The sequence below is a fragment of the Drosophila yakuba genome, chromosome 2R (genome assembly GCF_016746365.2).
Source record: "Drosophila yakuba strain Tai18E2 chromosome 2R, Prin_Dyak_Tai18E2_2.1, whole genome shotgun sequence".
Classification (NCBI taxonomy): Eukaryota; Metazoa; Arthropoda; class Insecta; order Diptera; family Drosophilidae; genus Drosophila; species Drosophila yakuba.
Window position 1 is genome coordinate 7,021,717 of NC_052528.2, and position 18,834 is coordinate 7,040,550.

General features: G+C 42.6%; 1 protein-coding gene across 6 annotated transcripts in view; it reads right to left on the reverse strand.

Moving 5' to 3' along the window:
* Positions 1-76: 76 nt before the first annotated feature.
* The window catches only part of LOC6529544 (fibronectin type-III domain-containing protein 3A), a 117,389-nt gene continuing 98,631 nt past the window's right edge, over positions 77-18,834 (reverse strand). For 5 of the 6 annotated variants that reach the window (XM_015196619.3, XM_015196620.3, XM_039372915.2 and 2 more), the window contains 3 exons: positions 9,995-10,164; positions 4,823-5,276; positions 77-4,753 (listed from right to left, as the gene is read on the reverse strand). In XM_015196619.3, coding sequence (XP_015052105.1) covers positions 999-4,753; positions 4,823-5,276; positions 9,995-10,164 — 4,379 coding nt within the window. In that variant the 3' untranslated portion in view covers positions 77-998. Of the gene's footprint in view, positions 4,754-4,822; positions 5,277-5,344; positions 5,669-9,994; positions 10,165-18,834 lie in introns of those variants that run through there. The other variant, XM_015196622.3, reaches the window with a different exon arrangement.

Here is an 18,834-nt window from a genome sequence, read left to right on the forward strand (position 1 = left end):
CGCTCTTCGTATAATAGGTATATAATAAATTGTGTAATAACTCGTATAAAAAGGTTGTGAGAATGAAAGAAGCGTCTGCAGTTTTACATATATCTATGTTTTGTATATATATATAAATATATATATCTGCGTAGATTGGAGCGATTGGGGAAACAATACAATATACAGCACTGAATACTTGTAGCTAGTAGTCTAATAAATTCATACTTTTCGTTTAATTATTCGTTCTGCATTTGCCCTCTGGCATCATTAATGCCCGCCCCTTCCACCATTCGCTTATTTTTTAGCTACTTAGGAGTGTTTTTAGATGGTGCAATTTGTTGACCAGCTATCTACAATCGTTTTCTTGGAATACATTTTACAAAAAGTCTTGTAAAAAAAATCATGCGCAGCGGGCGGGTCCACGCCCACATGCGAGCTCTACACGTATTTTACACGAATTTTACAATCCTGCCTGGAGGGCAAATGCAACTTTTTGGGCCACGCAGAAAGTAAAAGCTTGTGAAGCATTTCAAAACAGGTTTTGACAAGTACTAGTGAGCCTTTAGGTTCATTTGCTGGCTGGTCTCTTTTGTTTATAGCACATATGGAGATTAGACTTTTAGACTTTCGTTTTGTGACAACAAATATTATAAGTAAATACCATTTTTAACATTTAGCTGTGTGAATGTATGCTGTTGCGGTTTTGTGTACATTTAATACAATTAATGGGGTTTTGCCTTCTCATCTCTCCTCCTCTAATCCACTTTCAATTGGCTCTTTTTTTTTGATTTCCTGTTATGTTTGTTTTGTTTAAAATTAGACAATATACAGTTTGATTTTGTTTCATTCAGTTACGGTAAATATATAAAAAATACATAATTACAACTAATGGTTTAAATTACTGCTTTGAGACAAAGTGTTTCATATTTGTTGTTTTTTACTTTTCTCCTGTCGTTTTGCCTGCAAATCCTATGGTATTCCACGTTGGGCGCCACATATTTGAATCTCGTATCCTTTTAGCCCCTCAACATATTGACCAGCATGGCGACCAGGAAAGTGCCCACTAGGAAAGAGACCACAATGAAGACGGCCTTTTGTTGATCGCTAAGACGCCTCCTGTTGGAGTAAAGTGAAGTGACTTTACTAACGATCCGCCTTAACCCTCCCGTTTGGGCCAAACTAGAGGATATGGCCGCTGCCGTTGAGGAGCTGGAATTCGAAGAGCTACCGCCCATTCCGGTGTGCGGATGGTGGGCGTGGTGCATATGATGCGAGTGATGCAAATGATGCTGATGCTGGTGGTGCGAGTCAGTTGCCCCGGAGATTCCACCGGCTGCTCCAACGCCGCCACCGCACGGCTGATGGTGATGGTGGTGATGATGATGATGGTGATGCAGGGGATCTGCACAGGCATTGAAACCAGAAAGCTCCTGCTGCAGTCGTCCAATTGCTACGGGATCTGCTCCCACGCCGCTCGCTCCACTTATTGCCGACGCACTCACCGAACGCATGTGCAGACCGTTGGTTGAGCCATTGCCGGCGGACAGTTTCCGGCTGCTTCTCTGGTTGGAGGCGATCGCCGGTATAGCTGTGGAGCCGTGCAGGTGGTGATGACAGGTCGCCGAGCTAGGATCAAGTTCACTGGGCACCTGGTAACGCAACGGACTCGACGGCTGACCGTAAAGGAGTTCTCCGCCCGCCGCTATTCGCACTGGACATACTCGGAACTGGTAACATGTACCAGCTGCCAGATTGTCGATGGTGAATTTGGTCTCTGGGCCGCGATACAATTGCCTGTAGTCATGGTTGGGCAAATTAATTGGAGCTCCATTTGAACTGCCACTGGAACTGCTGCTGCGTCCTTTGGGCGACAAGGATTCACCCTCCAATTCAGCTGCGCCCAAAACTACATACTGCAATTCGTACTCCACGCGATCGTTGAAGGAGTTCTTTGAGTGCTGCCACTCCAGGGTGAGTTGCATTCCCAGTTGGCCAGGTAGCTCCATTAGGCAAACGCTACCCTCTTGGACAACACGGGGAGGCTTTATGTTCGCCGGCAGCGTGGCCGAAGTCTCAAAGACGAATTCTTCCGAGTAATCCCCATCGCCAGCCCGATCGGTATGGGCATAGATACGGAAGGTGTAGCTGCTTCGCTCTTGCAGTTTGTGCACCTTGCACATGCAATTGGTGCCAGAGTAGACAGCCTGGAACTGCTTTGCCCTGGCTACATACATCTCCACAAAGTACTTGGTAAAGTCGCCACCATTTCCAGATGGATTGGAGTTCACCACTTTGCCGTTTCCGTTCTCGCCCCACTTCAGCTTTATGTAATTGTGGCCAGCACCGCTGCACTCTAAGCGAGGTGGTGCCGGAGGAGCTGGTTGGGTGGTCAGCTTAGCATAGGCACTAAAAGCTCCGGCACCAATGGCGTTGACCGCTTGAACACGAAACTTATAGCCGGTTTCCGGCATTAAGCCGCTAACAGTATAGCGTGTACAGGCATCCGGAGTGGCAATGGTTCGTTCCCCGTACTCGATGTTGTAGGAGCATATGGGCGAGCCGTGGGCCGCTGGCTGCGTCCAGTTGAGTGTGACCTCCTGGGCGGTGAACTCGTATCCCTGCATTTGAGGAGCTCCTGGAACTGCGGCTGGCGTACACACACTTATCACGTCGGAGGAGTTTCCCGTTCCGGCTGAGTTGCTCGCCTGGATGCGGAAATGGTAGCGTGTGTAGGGCGAAAGGTTTCTTAGTTCGGCGCAAGTTTGTGGTCCCTGATAGCAGTTGTGGAATTCGGAGCTAGGCGGCTCTTTGCCCTCTTCCTCCGAGTCCCCTTCCCTTCTTTCTTGGCTGGCACTTTTTAGAGTGTAACTGGTCACTGGGGCACCATTCTCCTGCAATGGCGGTTGCCAACTGACACCCAGGTGGGTGGCCGACTTAACCAGCACCCGTAACTCTTCGGGAACTCCAGGAGCAGCAGCTGCAGCTGTAAATCTCATCCACTGGGACCAATTACCGGCGCCAATCCGGTTGATAGCCCTCACCTGGGTTTCATACATGCCACCAGGTGTCAGATCCTGCGCCACAAAGTAGGCCTGCTTGCCACGGTAGACCAACTGCGGAGATTGCACTTGCTCCAGGCGCCGCATCTGGGCTTCGAACTCTAAGATCGGAGCTCCACCGTTATACTCCGGATGCTGGAGCTTCAGAAGGGCGGCGTACGGCGAGGGAGGATCACTGCAATGCGGTGGAGGCGGAGCAGATGGCGCCACAGCCTCCGTGGTGACGTGTCCTATATCGGAGTAGGGACTCTGACCAGCTGGACCTTCGCAACAGGCTCGCAGAGCGTATGTGGTACCCGGCTGAAGTCTTTCGCACATGGCTTCTGTTTCGGCGCCACTGTAGATCCTTTCAAATGCTGGACCCGCGGCACTTAGCTCCAAGTGGTAGCGAAGGATCTCAGCACCACCGGAATCGCTGGGTGCATCCCAGCGGGCCTTGAACTGGGTGCCATGAATCTTTCCCTTGGCAAGTGGCTTGCCCGGTCTTCCGGGACGTTCCGCTAAGGTGCGGTAGCTAACCTCCGGTGACCAGGGTGAGAAACCCGCTTCGTTTTCGGATCTCAGACGGAATTGATAGCTGCTAGCACGCCTTAATTGCAGGCACTCCGTTTGCAGCTCTGTACCCTTGTAGGTATTCAGGAAACCGTGGCCCGATTCTGCATCTTGCAGTTGCAGCAGGAAGTCTCCATCTTGGGCCCGCCGCTCCCAGCCTAGTTTTAGGGAACTGGAACTGCTGGCCAGCAGCTGAGGTGGTTTAGGCACTGGCGGAGGATTTCCGGAGGTGCTGTAGCTGGCCACCGGAGAATAGGGACTCTGACCCGCTTCATTAACCGCCGCCAAGCGGAAACTGTAGACCGTAGTTGGCTGCAGTTTTCCAATGACATAGTGCTTGGCCTTGATCTTGGCCAACTCCACGAACTTTTGCGGTTGTCCTGGCATCCTGCCCTCATCGTATTCCAGCAGATAGTGCTGAATGCTGGCACCGTTTGCTGCTGGAGCAGCCCATCGAAGGTTTATGGAGTTCTTGGTGCGGGAAACCAGTTTCGGAGGCGGCGGCTGATCTGGCTCACAGGAAGGCGTCCGAAATTCCGTAGGATCACTCACTGTTCCCGTAAGTTTTTGGTAGTGCACCTGCAAGCGCACCAGGTAATCCTGACCCGGCTGCAGGTCCTGCACAATGCACTCGTAGGCCTCTCCTTGGTACAAGCTCTTGTACTTGCACTGCTTTCCAGAATCACAAAGGAGCACTTGGTACCGGAGCTGCCGCATATCCACCGTCACGGTATTTGCGATGGCTGGACTCTCCCAAATTATTTTGGCTGCCCGCGAAGTCACATCAATTACCTCGGGCTTTTCAATAGCAGAGATTTGCTCAATGATGCTGTTCTCCCGATGGTACTCCTCCTCATCATCGCCGGCCAGACTGGAGTTATCCTCGCCGTCCTCGGAGGTTCCTACGGAGCTGGCGCCTCCCACACTGCTGCCGGCCCTCTGGGGATGCTGGGGATTCCCGTTTCTGGCCTGCGACTGTTGCTGCTGTGCCACCTGATGGGTCTGCCCCTGGTGCTGCTGCGGTAGGCGGCGTCCTTGATGGTTCACTGCATGATGGTGGCTACTGAGGTGTCCGGGCAAGGACACGCCCGGAGGAATGTTGTTATTATTGTGACCATTCAGTTCGTTGGCACGGCGTGGAGATGGCGAATGCGGGGGATCTGGAGGACAGTGAAATGCATATTAATACAATACAAGCTTTCGGCATGCTTTCGGCAAAGGATACTCACTTGACTCCCGCTGCTTCTCCAGCTTCCGGAGCAGCTTGTTGTGCTGCCGCTGGCTGCGTTCATCCCGATAATTGGGCGGCGATGGCGAGTGCGGGGAATGTGCGTGTGGCTGGGAGTGTGTGTGCGAGTGGGCGTGTGAGTGGGAGTGCGAATGGGTGTGCGAATGGGTGGCTGTCCCAGTGGCTGGTGCTCCTTGGGGTGCTCCCACACTTCCAGCGTTTGGTGCTCCTTGGACCGAAGGTGGTGCCACCTGCTGCTGCTGCGGCTGTTGTTGTTGTTGCTGTTGCGGTGGTGCTCCTTGGGGCGCCGGCTGCTGTGGTTGTTGTGGTGGCTGCTGCTGCTGCGGCGGCGGTGGTGGCGGCAAATGATAGTGTGGTGGACCATTGCCCGCAGGTCCTGGGCCAGGATATCCGGCCACCGGGGTGTAGAAGTGCGATGTGCCATTCGCGCTTATCTGGAAGGTATTTGAAATTGCACTTTATTATCCTGTTCATCAATTAGTTATTTATACTCTAATTTTACTTTAATAAGCAGCGTTTTTCCCGTTTTCTTTGAATCTTCCATGCTTATTTGACTGAAAGACCTTACTTCCACGTCAACTTTTACACGCTGGCTATAAATATCTCGCAAAAGAACAGGCCGTCGACTAAAAACAAACTGATAACAACTAATGGACTCTAGGTTTCTTATCTTTCGCAAAACGGAAGACGACAATTTACGCGACTTCTTTCCGCAATAAATTTCTTCGTTCTTCGCCTAGCAGCATACCATCGATCTTTTAGGAACTACTAAATAGTGAAGTTTACTAACTAAACCCGTATAAATTCAAGGAACAACAAATTGCAACGTTTTCAGTGGGGCTGCGCTTGCGGAGGCGGAAAAATACCACCTCTCTAACGGTATTTTTTTAAGCGCAATTGAAGGGATGCTCAATTGCAAGGAAACATTCTTCTTTAATTTCTACGCAAAACAAAATAATATAGTTTTAACTGTATTTTCTTAAAACTGCGATCAGTTAGACATCTACTAATATTATTTATAGCTAAATAATTTTGAATTCTATTAAGGAATAGCTACAGTAAAAGGAATAGCTAAATTGTCAACACTGCTTACAGTCGTCAGTGTTTAGACATCCCAAAAAGTTTCACATCAACTAGCAATTTGTTTTTAACCCAAACAGTTTTATACTGGAAAGCTTTTGTTAGATGACGACATAGCGCGTATATTTAAAATGTAAACGAAATATTTTTTTAAGCAGGATAATTTGAAAATATGTACATATTTCAGGTATTTTTCAAGATGTGAACCATTAATCATTTGAGAATTATAATATATACTTTTTTGTACAAATGTAGTTAAAATTAAAATAGTATACTAACAGATTCAATTAATAGTTGAAGCTTAAATATCGTAGTGCACAAGTTAACTTAATTTTCTCCTAAATACTTGTTTTCTTCATTTTTTTAAGCGAGTATACAAAGTGTTCCGACTTAATTCCCGGCTAAAACGATTTTCCAGCATATCATTAAATAAATTGCTTTTCCGGATATGGGCAATTAGCCACGCCTGCATGCAGCATATATTACCTAAAAATTACGAAAGTGGCCTAACTGATTATTGATAATTTGGTCCACCAATCGGTGTACAACTGTGGCAAACTTTTTTCCCTAAAATTACACTAATTTCGCGATTTTACATGACCAAAGTTGGCCTTATGTGTGTTGTGCAATTTCTACACTATAAATTTCTCACCACGGTTCTTTTCCGATGGTCATTAACTATGAATATACGAAAAAATATGGGTCAAAGCTAATGGGTTTTTTTTTTGCGGTTTATGCTCGAAAACAACAGAAATAATAAAGGAGAACAAAAGAAGCCGGAATAGCACATGGAAAAAATAAACACGATTATAACTTTTACTACGCGGAGTTTTGGTTTCGTTTTCGGTTATAATGATACCGTTATTTCGAGTCTAGTTGCATAATGCAACCACACCACCAACTATGTAAATTAGCATACAATCAAATTATAAACATTTCAACATAAACACACAAGCGGAAGCTGCCATTTGTAAGTGCAGTATGCGAATTTCTGTGCTTCGTTCAGTGGCGCCCGAAAAATGGGGTTTGGGTTTCAGATCATATGGCAAATATGTTTGCAATTTGAAAATGTTTATAACTTTCCTTCATTGATTGTTTGTTTAACAGTTTTATCAACTATCATAACTATAGTGTTTTATTTCGGGCATATATAATTCGTTTTATAGACTGTCTTCTTTGTCTTTGTTATTCATACTTTTATTATTGAAGATAAATGTCTCAATCCCAAAATATTAAACTTAAACTTATTAAAAGCACTATCCTACCGTTCCATCTTTTCTTGGTCACGTAAGATGGAACAAACCCCCTGAAAAGTTTCCCATGTCTAGCCGCTGTATGCTCAAGTGTGTGTTTGTGCCGTGTGTGGCAGCAAATTGTTAATTAAGTCAAGGAAAATTCAGCCTCCGCCAGTCAAGTCGGAATGGCGGAGTCAACGGAGCAGTCACCGCCGGCACTTTCATTTCACCAACAAAGCGTGACGAAGCCACATGTGTCCAAGCTGGAATCCGAATTTGAGTATGAGGCGGATGAAGTGGTTGCCCGCTGCATTAATCAAGTTTTCCACTGTGAAAATGCCATAAGGATTGGCGGGTTATGTAAAAATGTGATAGCAAAGTTCAGCTCAAGTGGAGTTCAATTAGGAGTCATGAGCCACAATGTTGCCAGCAGCGGGCACGACCAAGCTTCAACATTTAGTGGCTTGCACTAACTCAATTTGGGCAAAACAACGGCTAAAACCTACAAATTGTTATGCAAATCGCCTGTTTAGTCACCATAAATGCAGCATTTTAAGGCTGACAGCTTTTTACTTTTAAAACTCCTAACTCTCTAGTATATAGTATATCTAGTATTGTTTTTACTTCTTTTTGATTCTATCGCTTTGAGAGCAATTACATTTTAATTAAAACGATGAAAATACATATTGTTTGTTTTGTTCTTTTATCTACTTGTATGCGATGTGTCTACTATTAACAAATAAATCAGCACCACGGAGAGCGCGTAATCGTTAAAAATTATAAAAACCACAGTGCAATTAATTCTGGCTTTAATTGAGCGATTGATAATAATACAATAAATAACCTAACGAGGGGAGTTGGGCAATAGAATTTAAATTGCGCTAGGCGCTAGCCCAGAACCGGATTTGTAGTCTGGTCAAGTCACGAACTAGGATTGTTGGGGGAATTTGCCGCATCTTGGCCAACCATTTCAGCAATGGAAATGAAAATTCTTAAATGTTGCTAGGAACTTTACGAATTTACAAAAAAGAGATGACAGGAATGTTTATGCTGCACAATAAAATTGTTATTATTAAATTATTAGACATAAGTGGCGACGGGAGCAACAGTTGGGGCTCTGAAACGTGATGTGACTATGTAATGCTCATCTGCTTTGGTTAACAAGCGTTTTTTTCGCTGCCCTCCATTTTGCAAATTAGCAAGGCAATTTAACTGGAATGCAACAGCTCCAACTGTCAATTTGGCATCCCCATGGGAGCAAACTAGTTTTGGATGTTAATGGCCGAAAAAAATCAAAGGGAAAGTAACTTGTAACAATATATTCAAATAAAATATGGCCAAGTTAAAGTCTTTTTTTACGTAATACTAAAGGTCTTAAAAGTCAAAAGTTTTATATATGTAATTCTTAACGACCAAGAATCAAAGTTGAAAGCAATAGAAATATCACCATTGTTCAGAAAGCTTGAAATTTGTGACTCACAATTTTAATTATTTGTACGTGTAAATGTTTTTTAACTCTATTAAAATGGTGCTTATTTGTTTGAGAAGTAATTTTACCAAAACTATAATACAAATGGCTTGAATAAATAAAATTTGTTCTGAGCATTTTAACGGGTTCATTTGAAACATGAGCAAATATTTAAGGAATGGGAATGGAAGGAAATTGAATAGAAAAGGCTTATCTTTAAAGTTTTCTTTTCTATCAAAATTGGCCATTTACCTGACAATCAATGCGGTTACTTTCTCACAGTTGGTAAGCACCTATTGCCAACTGGCTAATTAGCATTCTGGCCAAACAATTTCGCAGAACAATTGTCAAAGCTCACGCCTAAATGACAGCTCGCGAAATGCAATGAAACGAATTCAGGCGATAAACGTACTACCTCTGAATGCATTTGCCTTTCAAATATTTGCGCATGGTGACTCAGAAATTGAGCAACGTAAAAGGGACTTTGGAATTGTGCGAAATAGACTAATTAGTTATGCAAATTTCACGCTTTTCCCTTCGACTCCCTCGAATTTTCCCTTGCACTGCAGAAGCAGAAAGGCGAACAAACAAAGCGATATTACTGTTCAAAAACAAAAACTTAAGCCAACCGATGAATAAATGAATTATATTTATATACAGAAGCACCGACAGCTGGCCAACTGTTTTTTCGCTTTTGTTTTTGTTTAAACTTTACTTAAATTGTTGTTATTGTTTAGGTAAAAGTTTACCCATTTTACCCATTGTTTCGGGCCGTTTCAGTTTCATAATGCATTTGCATCGAATCCCCGAGTCTGGTTGAAATTGAATAGTTTACAGTTTTCCAGGAACCACTTCAACCGGATCCAATCCGGTTTGTTTGCCGCATACGGCGACATTTGGTCAATAAATTATTTTTACAGACGCCCCCAATGCAAATTTCGTTCTTAAATCGAATAAGCATCGGGGAATTATTGCCGTTGATTGCTGGTTGTTCGCTCAATTAGCTGTCAATTAATTGATAAGCGAAGGAAGTTGTAAATGAGATACTGTTTTCCAACTATTCGATTGCAAAGGGTTTGGGTTTTGTGCATTGTTTTCCGATTCCGTTTAAAATGTCCGATAAAATGTGTCGATATTAATTAATTAGTTTACAGAATGCCTTATTATAATGAAATGTTTACGATGTGAAAAGATTTGTTAATTGATAACTTCAGAGAATGGTTCAATAACAGTTTTAAATTGAAACTAATTTCATAATTGAATAACTTCAGTTTAATAAAGAATTTCCACAGCTTATGAGGTGATTATCGAGATTCTCGAAAGAGTGGAAATAATGAGAGTTTTGGGAATTCTGAACATAGCTACTTACGAATGGCGCTGGGTGGAGGTGTCCCTGGCCAGGATGCAGTTGCTGGTACTGCTGCGGCGAGAGCATCACGTGGGTCAGCGTTCCGTTCTCGTTCACGTACTGGGGCACCTGGACGGGCACCGGCATCGGCGGTGGAGGTCGGTTCTGGGACACCATCTGAACGGCGGGACCTGAAAGTAACGAAGTGGAAATGGGGGACATATTACTTAAGATTCTCCAACAAGCGGCAATATGCTGATGATATGAGCTAGTGCGAGTGCGAGTGCGACCATCTCGCAGATACAAAATGCTACAGATACATGTGCTGTATAGTCATGTGAGAGGGCACAAGTTAAAGCAGGCGACAGCTGGCGCCAGCGAGGCGGCAGCCAGATACGCGCGAGAAAGGACTAGGGGGGATTCAGGACATTGCCAGGACAGCCATTGCTGCTTTATGTCAGCGGCGATTTCTCTGTGTTTGCTTAATGGATATCTCTCTCTTCCTAGCCGACTCTCAGTCTTTTTTTGGATGTGTGCAAATATATATGCACTGCGAAGAATTGATTACTTGGTTCTGGACCTTGAAAATACGTCTTAATCTATTTAGGCACATCAAATTAGTCTTAACTTAAATTATAAAGATAGTTTTGCCTCGGAAAGTGGAATATGCTTTGGCAAAGAAAATTAAATTATTTATAAAAAATTCTATTTGTTGGTATTAAAAGTTTCGTCTGAATTGCTTCCATACATATCTTATAAATAACCTCAAACAAATTTCAAACATGCATTTTATATTTGGTTCCTTCTCCGATTTGCGCCAGTGTATAAATTTGAATATGTATGTTTGTGTTTGCTGCAGCCAACAAATGCTTGACAGAGTCTGCCAATTTCTGGCTCCCTCGTCGCCTCGAACTACTCAACTACGATACGCATACGCACCGTTGCCCAATTCCGATTTCATTTGCAACTTAAGTCTGCCCGATGATTAATATCCAGCCCGGCCCTACCCGTGCAGTGCCGTACCGCTCCTGTCATAGGCACTGCACTGCCCCTCTGTCCTCTCGATAGTTGGCTTTAATAAATGTGTTGGAAGCATAGAAATCTCTAGAGCAAACATTTCTTGGCAGCCTCATTTTGTGAAGAGAGAAAAATCGAGAATTGAGCAGTGGAAGAGGAGTGAAGGAGAGGGGTGAACAAAAGAAGTTTTCGGGGTTCTTGGCAGGGCATCGGAATCGGAATCGAAATCATAGCCTCAGCATTGTCTGGATCTGTTTCGCGTTCTGGTTATGGTTCTGGTTCTGGTTTCGCCACTGTCATTTCGGCGAGGGAATGGGCGGCAGGCGAGGGATAATACTAATATCAGAACTACCATTCCACGGCCATTTCCATTCCATCTGGGGATCCATTTCAACTGCAACGTTGTCGCATGTCATCGCCACAGAATAAACGACAGCAGACCGCCCCGAAAGTTGCCCCCTCAAACATTTCAGATATATTTTGATTTGTGGATTTGTATTGCTTTTCAATTCTATTCCTCTGCTGCTTGCCTCCATCTATTTTTTGGCTGCAATGCGACTAGGAAAATAATGGAAAAAGCTAAAGACTGCGAATGAGCAAACATTTGTTAACGGACGATGTCTGGACGAGATTAGCGCATAATTCGCTTTGATAAATGATAAGGAGATGAATGTCCAGCCCTTCTCGTTGATACAAATGTATTTCAAGTGAAATAATCGAATTATTATTGATGTGAATTTATAAGTACCGTGCTTAAATTAACATGCCTTTCCAGAACACGAAACAAAGAACACATTTATTGTTTACTTATATATTAAATTTTCATTATTAAATAATGCTCATGTATTAAGGATGTAATATTGGCCTCACTTGCCGCTCTTTAGTTAAATTCCCACGCTTTATCATACCCGTAAATATTTAAAGCCCAAACAGAAAAAGAGCGAGTCAGAAATCCATGTTCATCATAAAATGCATTCCATGTTTGCACATCAATATGGATGGTTTAAAATGCGATTCCCAGCTGCAGAATTGCACTTTGCATGCTGGGTCACGTAGGGGCAACGTGGCCATGCCCACTAGTGGCCCATTTTCGGAGTTTTCTCCTTCTATTTCCATTTCGCTCGCAAAGAAAACCCATGCCTTCTAGCTGTTATACCCGGTACTTGAGGAGTAAAAGGGTGTACAGGTTCGTTGAAAATTATGTTATAAATAAAAGAAAGCTATTGAAGTATTTGCATACTTTATCGGAATAAAGAACTAAGTCGATTGATTGAGGTAGGTGGCTACTCTGCTACTTAGTCTGCCAGTAAATATTTAATTAGTCACTATTGACAAATATCAAAAACAAATAAAGTAATGCAAGTGACACCCTTACTTTGAAGGGTATAAGAAATGGGGTATATCCCCACATATCGATTTATGAACAATTAATGTGATCTGGAGTTAGTGTGAGATCTCGAAAAAATACCCAGCTTAGCACATCAAGGGGTATATAATACTCGACACTCGTCTGCAGAATTTGCTCTTGTTGTTGTGCTTTTGCGCCTTCTGTTCTCTTTCGCTGGCTAAACTATGCAGAGCTGCATTTTTTATGGACACCACGCGGCGTATGCGTAATGTTGGCAAATGGATTGTGGACAGGTTATCGTGTGGTTGTTTTGCGAGGGAGTGTGTGGCAGGTAGATATGTAGGGGACTGGGACTGAGACTGGGACTCCCCCCCGCTTTCGCTTTGATAGTTAAACTGTAAACTTAACGGTAATGCGGCTGCTAATACGCTTAGCCATGTCTCGCACTCATTGAGGCCGAAAATGCTGGGCCCCGCCGTTCAATCATGCATTAAATGCCATCCGCCGGCAGAAATTACTAGACCAGTCCGGACTCCCGGGTCCCCCTGGTCCGAAGTTTCTTCATCTGCTCTTAGGTGTAAAAATGCTGGTTTAGTGCGCTGACGCATAATGCAACTGAAATGCGGACAACCGATGATGGCTGATAAACTGAAACCTAGAGTTTTCTCCCCCCTTCCACAATACTCCATGCAGTTAATCATTTCGAGGGAGTAAGGTAGTGCGAAATGGGGGGTTTTTCAGGGGCCGGAGAAGATTGTCTGGCCAGGAAATGCACACCGTTCCGAGAGCGAGATAGATGGCGAGTAAAATTCCCTCAAGTGTTAAAAGGCAGCAATTAGTTTGGCGAAACGAGGGGGCTGGTTACCGAGTTTGCGGGGGAAATAGCTTATCACTTGGCCAGCAGACAGACAGTTAAATTAAGTACTATACTTCAGCGACAAAACCTCCTCGTCTTTCTCCGCGAGTGTCTGCAACTCTTACTCAAACTTAATTAATGCTAAACTGCTTAAGAAGCGATTTGGGGTTGGGGTGCTTGAAAAGGTATTTTCGCAAGGAAAGTGTAAGTTACCGTAGAAGTTCCGAGTATGTATGTATATATTTCTTAGGAAAATTAAATAGTAAGTCAAGACAGAAGTTTAGGAAGTTTTATATATATATATATATATATATATTGGTTGGGACTTTTAATAAATATTTTAGTAGGGAATACAAAAATACTAAGGTACTATGATATGTAAATGACAAGTGCTGGTGAGCAATTACATTTCATGGCAATAAAAGCCATGAGTCGCATAAGTGTGCGATACAGTTACATAAACGTTAAAACATTCCAGTAACTCAGGTATCAACCCTCGCTGGCGCAAAATCTGCCACTTCAATTTTCTGCCCTGATGCGTTGACCTTGTCCCCTGCACACTCTTAACCCTCGTTGGCCCCCTTAACCCCGGCGCTCCTTTGGTAGACAGTGTCAAAATAAAGTTGTGGTCCTAACGCGTTTCGGCTAATTGCAAATTGTTATTGCTTTCCTGTTGTTACGCATTGTTGAGCCGCCCGGCTTCCCATTCTCTTGCCCTCAGTCCGTCGTTTGTTCAGTTAGTCAGTGTCGCGGGTCCGAGGTCAGGGGTCAGGGGTCATGGGAGAGGGCTATTGTCTGGCAGTTTCGATTGTTGGCGGCACGCACAGGCATAACACGAATAACACGCACCAAATGTCTATAAAATTAATAACAATTGGGTTAGTAGCCGAAAAGCAAAACTTCAGTAAAGGAAATTCAAGTTGAGATTTCCTCCGATTGAATGTTTTGTTCGATTTGTTCAAGTGAGTTATTGAGGAGGAATTCATCTTATTATATGAATATTGTATATATATTACATTCATTTAAGATTTCTTTTGATGAATGCCCAGGGAGTTGAATAAACTCTCGATTGTCTTGAGCTTGATTTATGATTCTTTTCGATTGGAGGATATGCAAATGATTTCCATGGGGTTGTCAATTTGCTATTACACTTTTGATTGGAAAGTTAACTCGCAGGGGGCTTTTCCTCCATCGCTTTGATGTTCTCGATAATTACCCACCAAATCCAGACCAGTTTGCGGTTAGTTGGCTCATTAAATCAACACTTTTCCTCACTTATCTCAAATTCCGATCTCATGATAATTGCGTGTCTCTCCCATTCCCATTCTCTTTAATCTCCCTCACAGTTTCCCTACATAACCATAACCCTCTTTCCCCTTAATTCGCATCCATCCAATTAACGATGCGTGCGTAATTATCTCGATAATTATGATGAAACAAAATACAGAAAAAGACGAGAAATAAAAAACAGCTTTCGCAAAATGCAATTAGAGCAGAGCGCTCACGAATTCCATCATGGAAAGCTCTAGCAGAAAATTTCTTTAAGAGTTCTCTTCATTTTGTTCGCGACATCGCGCATTAATTGCGCATACGCCCCGTTAAACGCTTGCCCACAAATCGAAGGCTACAAAATGCTCTAAGACTCATTGATTGATGGTTTTCCGAGGAGGTGAAAAAGCCAGAGGGGGGTGGGAGAAAGGGAGAATTTGTTTTCCCACGCCGATGGGGAATGGGAGTAGAGGTGGCGCCACCTTGCGTCATTTGCCAGTCTGCACGTGTCGCACGTCCTGTTTCACATCTTCACTGAGCAAAAAGATGTATGGTTGTGAAAACTTTGCAAAATATTTAAGAAATATATATCTTGTGAGCAAATGTCTTTTTTAAACCAAAAATATAGTTTCTCTTGCAGTATTTCAAAAATAAAGTTTCTGTTTCAGTATCTCAAATAAAAAGTAATTTTTTACAAATATTTGTGTTATAAAAGGTTTTTACAAGGTTTTCACGACAAACATTGTTCAGTGTCCTGCAGGCTGCCATTTTATTTGAATTTCCAATATCTTTGACGAGACAAACACACAGCCTCTGTGCGCTTTCCCCCGTCAGGCAAATATTGGCTTTTGTATGTCACCTAAGTGAAGTTCTCATAGACAAGCGAAAAAATGGCCCCACAAGGAGTGAATAAATGAAACAAAAAGCGTTGAAACAGACGTGAAATGTTGGTGTCACCAGCCAGGGGAAAATTGCGCGCTTGGCGTACATGGGCGTGGCAGCCAGATGTGACCGCCGCAGTAACACCCACACCCACGCATCTACACCCATTTCCCAGGGGATGTATACATTAATGTCTGCACATATACATATTTATACGACTATACGAACATTCAGCCCGTCAACACATTATGCCTTCATTTATGCTTTATGATGAGTAAATATTGTTATTAAAACGAAAAATTGCGCGTTTTCTGAGCGATAAACCAAGGTCCTTACCCCTCCTCCCCCACCACCAAAAATGACGCCCCCTGGCCATCATCTGCGACGTTAACAAGGCTATAAGTCAGCATTTGGTTTATTGGTTTTGTCTCTTTCAGGCAAATTAAGTTGGGGCGAAAAAGCGCTTTTCTCGCCGGCTTTAAATTAATGTCTTCGCCATATCAGGTGCGTCATGTATCAGCTGGATGGCGGGGCTAATGGGACGCATTTTCGGTTTAGTTACGAGATTTATACCGATTAGTGGGGGAATCACCAGGTAGGGTGTCAGTGTACGCTCAGCGATGTTAAGCCTGAGAATTTAGAAATAATTATAGACTGAGCAAGGGATTTGCCGTCCTGTGAATAGAGTTGGTAATTTATAGCTTTAAGAGCTTTAAGCATGGTTTAGTTTAAAAAAATTATTTAATTCCAAAGAAGCGATTATAGAAGATGGAAGTTAGATTAAGCCATTGCCTTAATAGAACAATAAAATTAAATTTTTAATGCTTTATGGTTTATAACTTGTGGATATGATGGATACATGTAGATAAGCTTAAAAGGCTTTGACCAAAACAAATGGCTATGAGTAAACGCAAATAAATATTGCAAAAATAAATAAAAGTGATAAAAATGAATTCAGTCAGCAAACATTTATTTGCTTTATTTAATGGACTGTTGGCAAACTTCATAAATATACCAAAACAATTATAACGCGTCGCAAAGTTTGGCAAAGTGCTCGTACTCAGAACCCGGAACCCCCGCTCGACAACAATTATAGCTCCACTTAATCAGCCCGTTTAATTATTCCTGCAAGGACTTCACTTGCTGCCCCTGGCAGTCCTAGCCACAATCGTTAACACTTTCAATTTGTTGCACTTTCGGCCCTGATCCGCACTTCAATTTCTTCGCCCGCTGGGTTTTCGGTTTGTTTCGATGTTCACCATTCGCCGCTTGCTTTTTGCATTACCATAAATGCATGGAGTGCTCCTGGCCCTTTCTGCTTCTTCTTGGCCACCCCCGAGCAATTAACAATTAGTCGGGACTGTGTACCCCACCCAACTCCCTGCCCGCGTATAAGCCCCAATTCAATTAACTTGCCCACTTAAGCCAAAAAACGAAAGGCGAGGGAAAAGCTGTATTTTCGTTGTTCTGGCCAGGGAGTCTACATGAGGCCAAAATAACCATAAACATCTTTGTATTAAACTGAATTATTTTATGTAAATTGCTTTCAAAAACTAACTTAAATTATCAATTATGATTAATGAAGGTAAGCCCTACAATTACCAAATATAATACGAAATTAATTTTACATTATGACAGTATATACCCTGTTTTCAAATTCGACGCAGTTTCTTCTTTAATGTGTAATTTGGAAAAGATTTACTTAAACAAAGCAAATAAATAAGAAGTAAGAATAGTGCAATCTATTTCGTTCAGTGTGATAGTCCGGTTCTGGCCGAGAGTTCGCCAATTTCGTTCTGGTCTTTTGTTTTGCCGCCCTCCCACTCCCCTTCTCAACCATCGCCCCTCACCCCCCAACAGAGTAATTCTTCTTCTGCCGGCTGGGATGGCATTGACATTAAGAAATGCTAACCCGCAATTTGCAATTTGCCAGCGAGCGAGTAGGGAAAAAAACAAAAATTAAATATTACTGGTGGGCGGCAAGGGGAGGGGAGAATCCCGGAGTGGAAGAGAAGAAACAATAATAATAACAAGCCAAAGCGAAACAAAAAACGAGCAAAAGGCGAAGAAAGCGAAATCAGCGTGTGGCGCATGAAGCTCATTAAAACACGAAATGGAAGACGAATGACCAAAGCCAACGAAAAAGGGAAAGGGGGAAGTGACCAAAAGGCGGAAGGGGGTGGAGTGGGTGGCTAGAAATGAGTGCAAAGTAATACACACAGCCAAAATCGAACCAAGAAGAATGCATATTCTTAAATGTAAGCTGTCAACAAACAAGTCTAGTTTTGCATAGGAATTTATTACAAGAATACTTTTAAATATTAAAAAAAAAAATAGAATGAGCTTAAATAATAATTAAATAATATTATTTTTTTTGACGAATAAATTGGAAATCGTTAAAATATATTGCCAAAATAAAACATAAATATTGCCATCATATTTTTGAATATTTTTATTTGTTACAAATAGTACAATTACTATTTTCCTTAGTACAGTTTAATTAACTAAAGGGAACTGCTGGAACGAAAACAAATGAAATCAAATTTAAAGCGTGCGTAATTAATTTTCCGCCCACAAACTAAGACGTGGGGGCGTGGTCATTGTGGAGCCGTGGTTCAACCGTTGTTCGCTTGTTTCCTTTCTCTTTGGCTTTTGTTTGCCTTTTGGTTTGGTTTAACCCGTTGTTTTGTTAAAATATTTAAGCAGCGTAAGAGATTTCCAGGATTTCCGAGAGCACAGCACTTTGTACAAATAGGAAACATTAGCCATGGGAATGGCGAAACTACACTAATTGTTATAAATTAATTTTCGCCATAGTTGGCAATTTAGTTCCGAAAACAGAAATTTTGTAAGAAGAGAGTGCATGGAAGTTACATTATACCATATTAATAAATTAAATTAAATTAAATTGAACTAAATTTTTTATGAACTTCAATACTTTTAATTTAATTTCCCTTTATTTCCTTTGAAATGGTATTAGATATTTTGCAAGTCTCCTTAAGTATCTGCGTTTTTGACCGCCGAAACCTCTGTTTACCGCAAAATGAACCCCTCTTCACATAATAAATCTTTGTTAGCTCTCGGATAAATAATTGTTGCTTCTTACAGACAAAAACACCTTGTCGTCCCCCGTTTCAATCGAGCGTATTAAAGTCCACGACTTTTGCCTTTTGGCGGCACTTAAATTTCAATACGCTGTTGTTCTTGACTTTTACGGCTTTGGTTTGTGTCGTTGGATTCCGTGGACGTTGCCAGCTGGCCATTTTGCCATTTCTGTAGCCAAAGCCAAAGCTAAAGCCAATGCCAAAGCCAAAGCCGAAGCCCAAGCCGTTGCTTTTTTGCCTGAATAATTAATTTTATTTATGCCGCGACAAACGATGCTGCGCTTTTTACTTGATTTTTTCCCTTGTACTTCGCTTAGCCGCAGTGATCATAAATTGTTGAGCACATGCAAAGCCAAGTGGGCGGGGCAGTGAGGTAAGTAAAGGA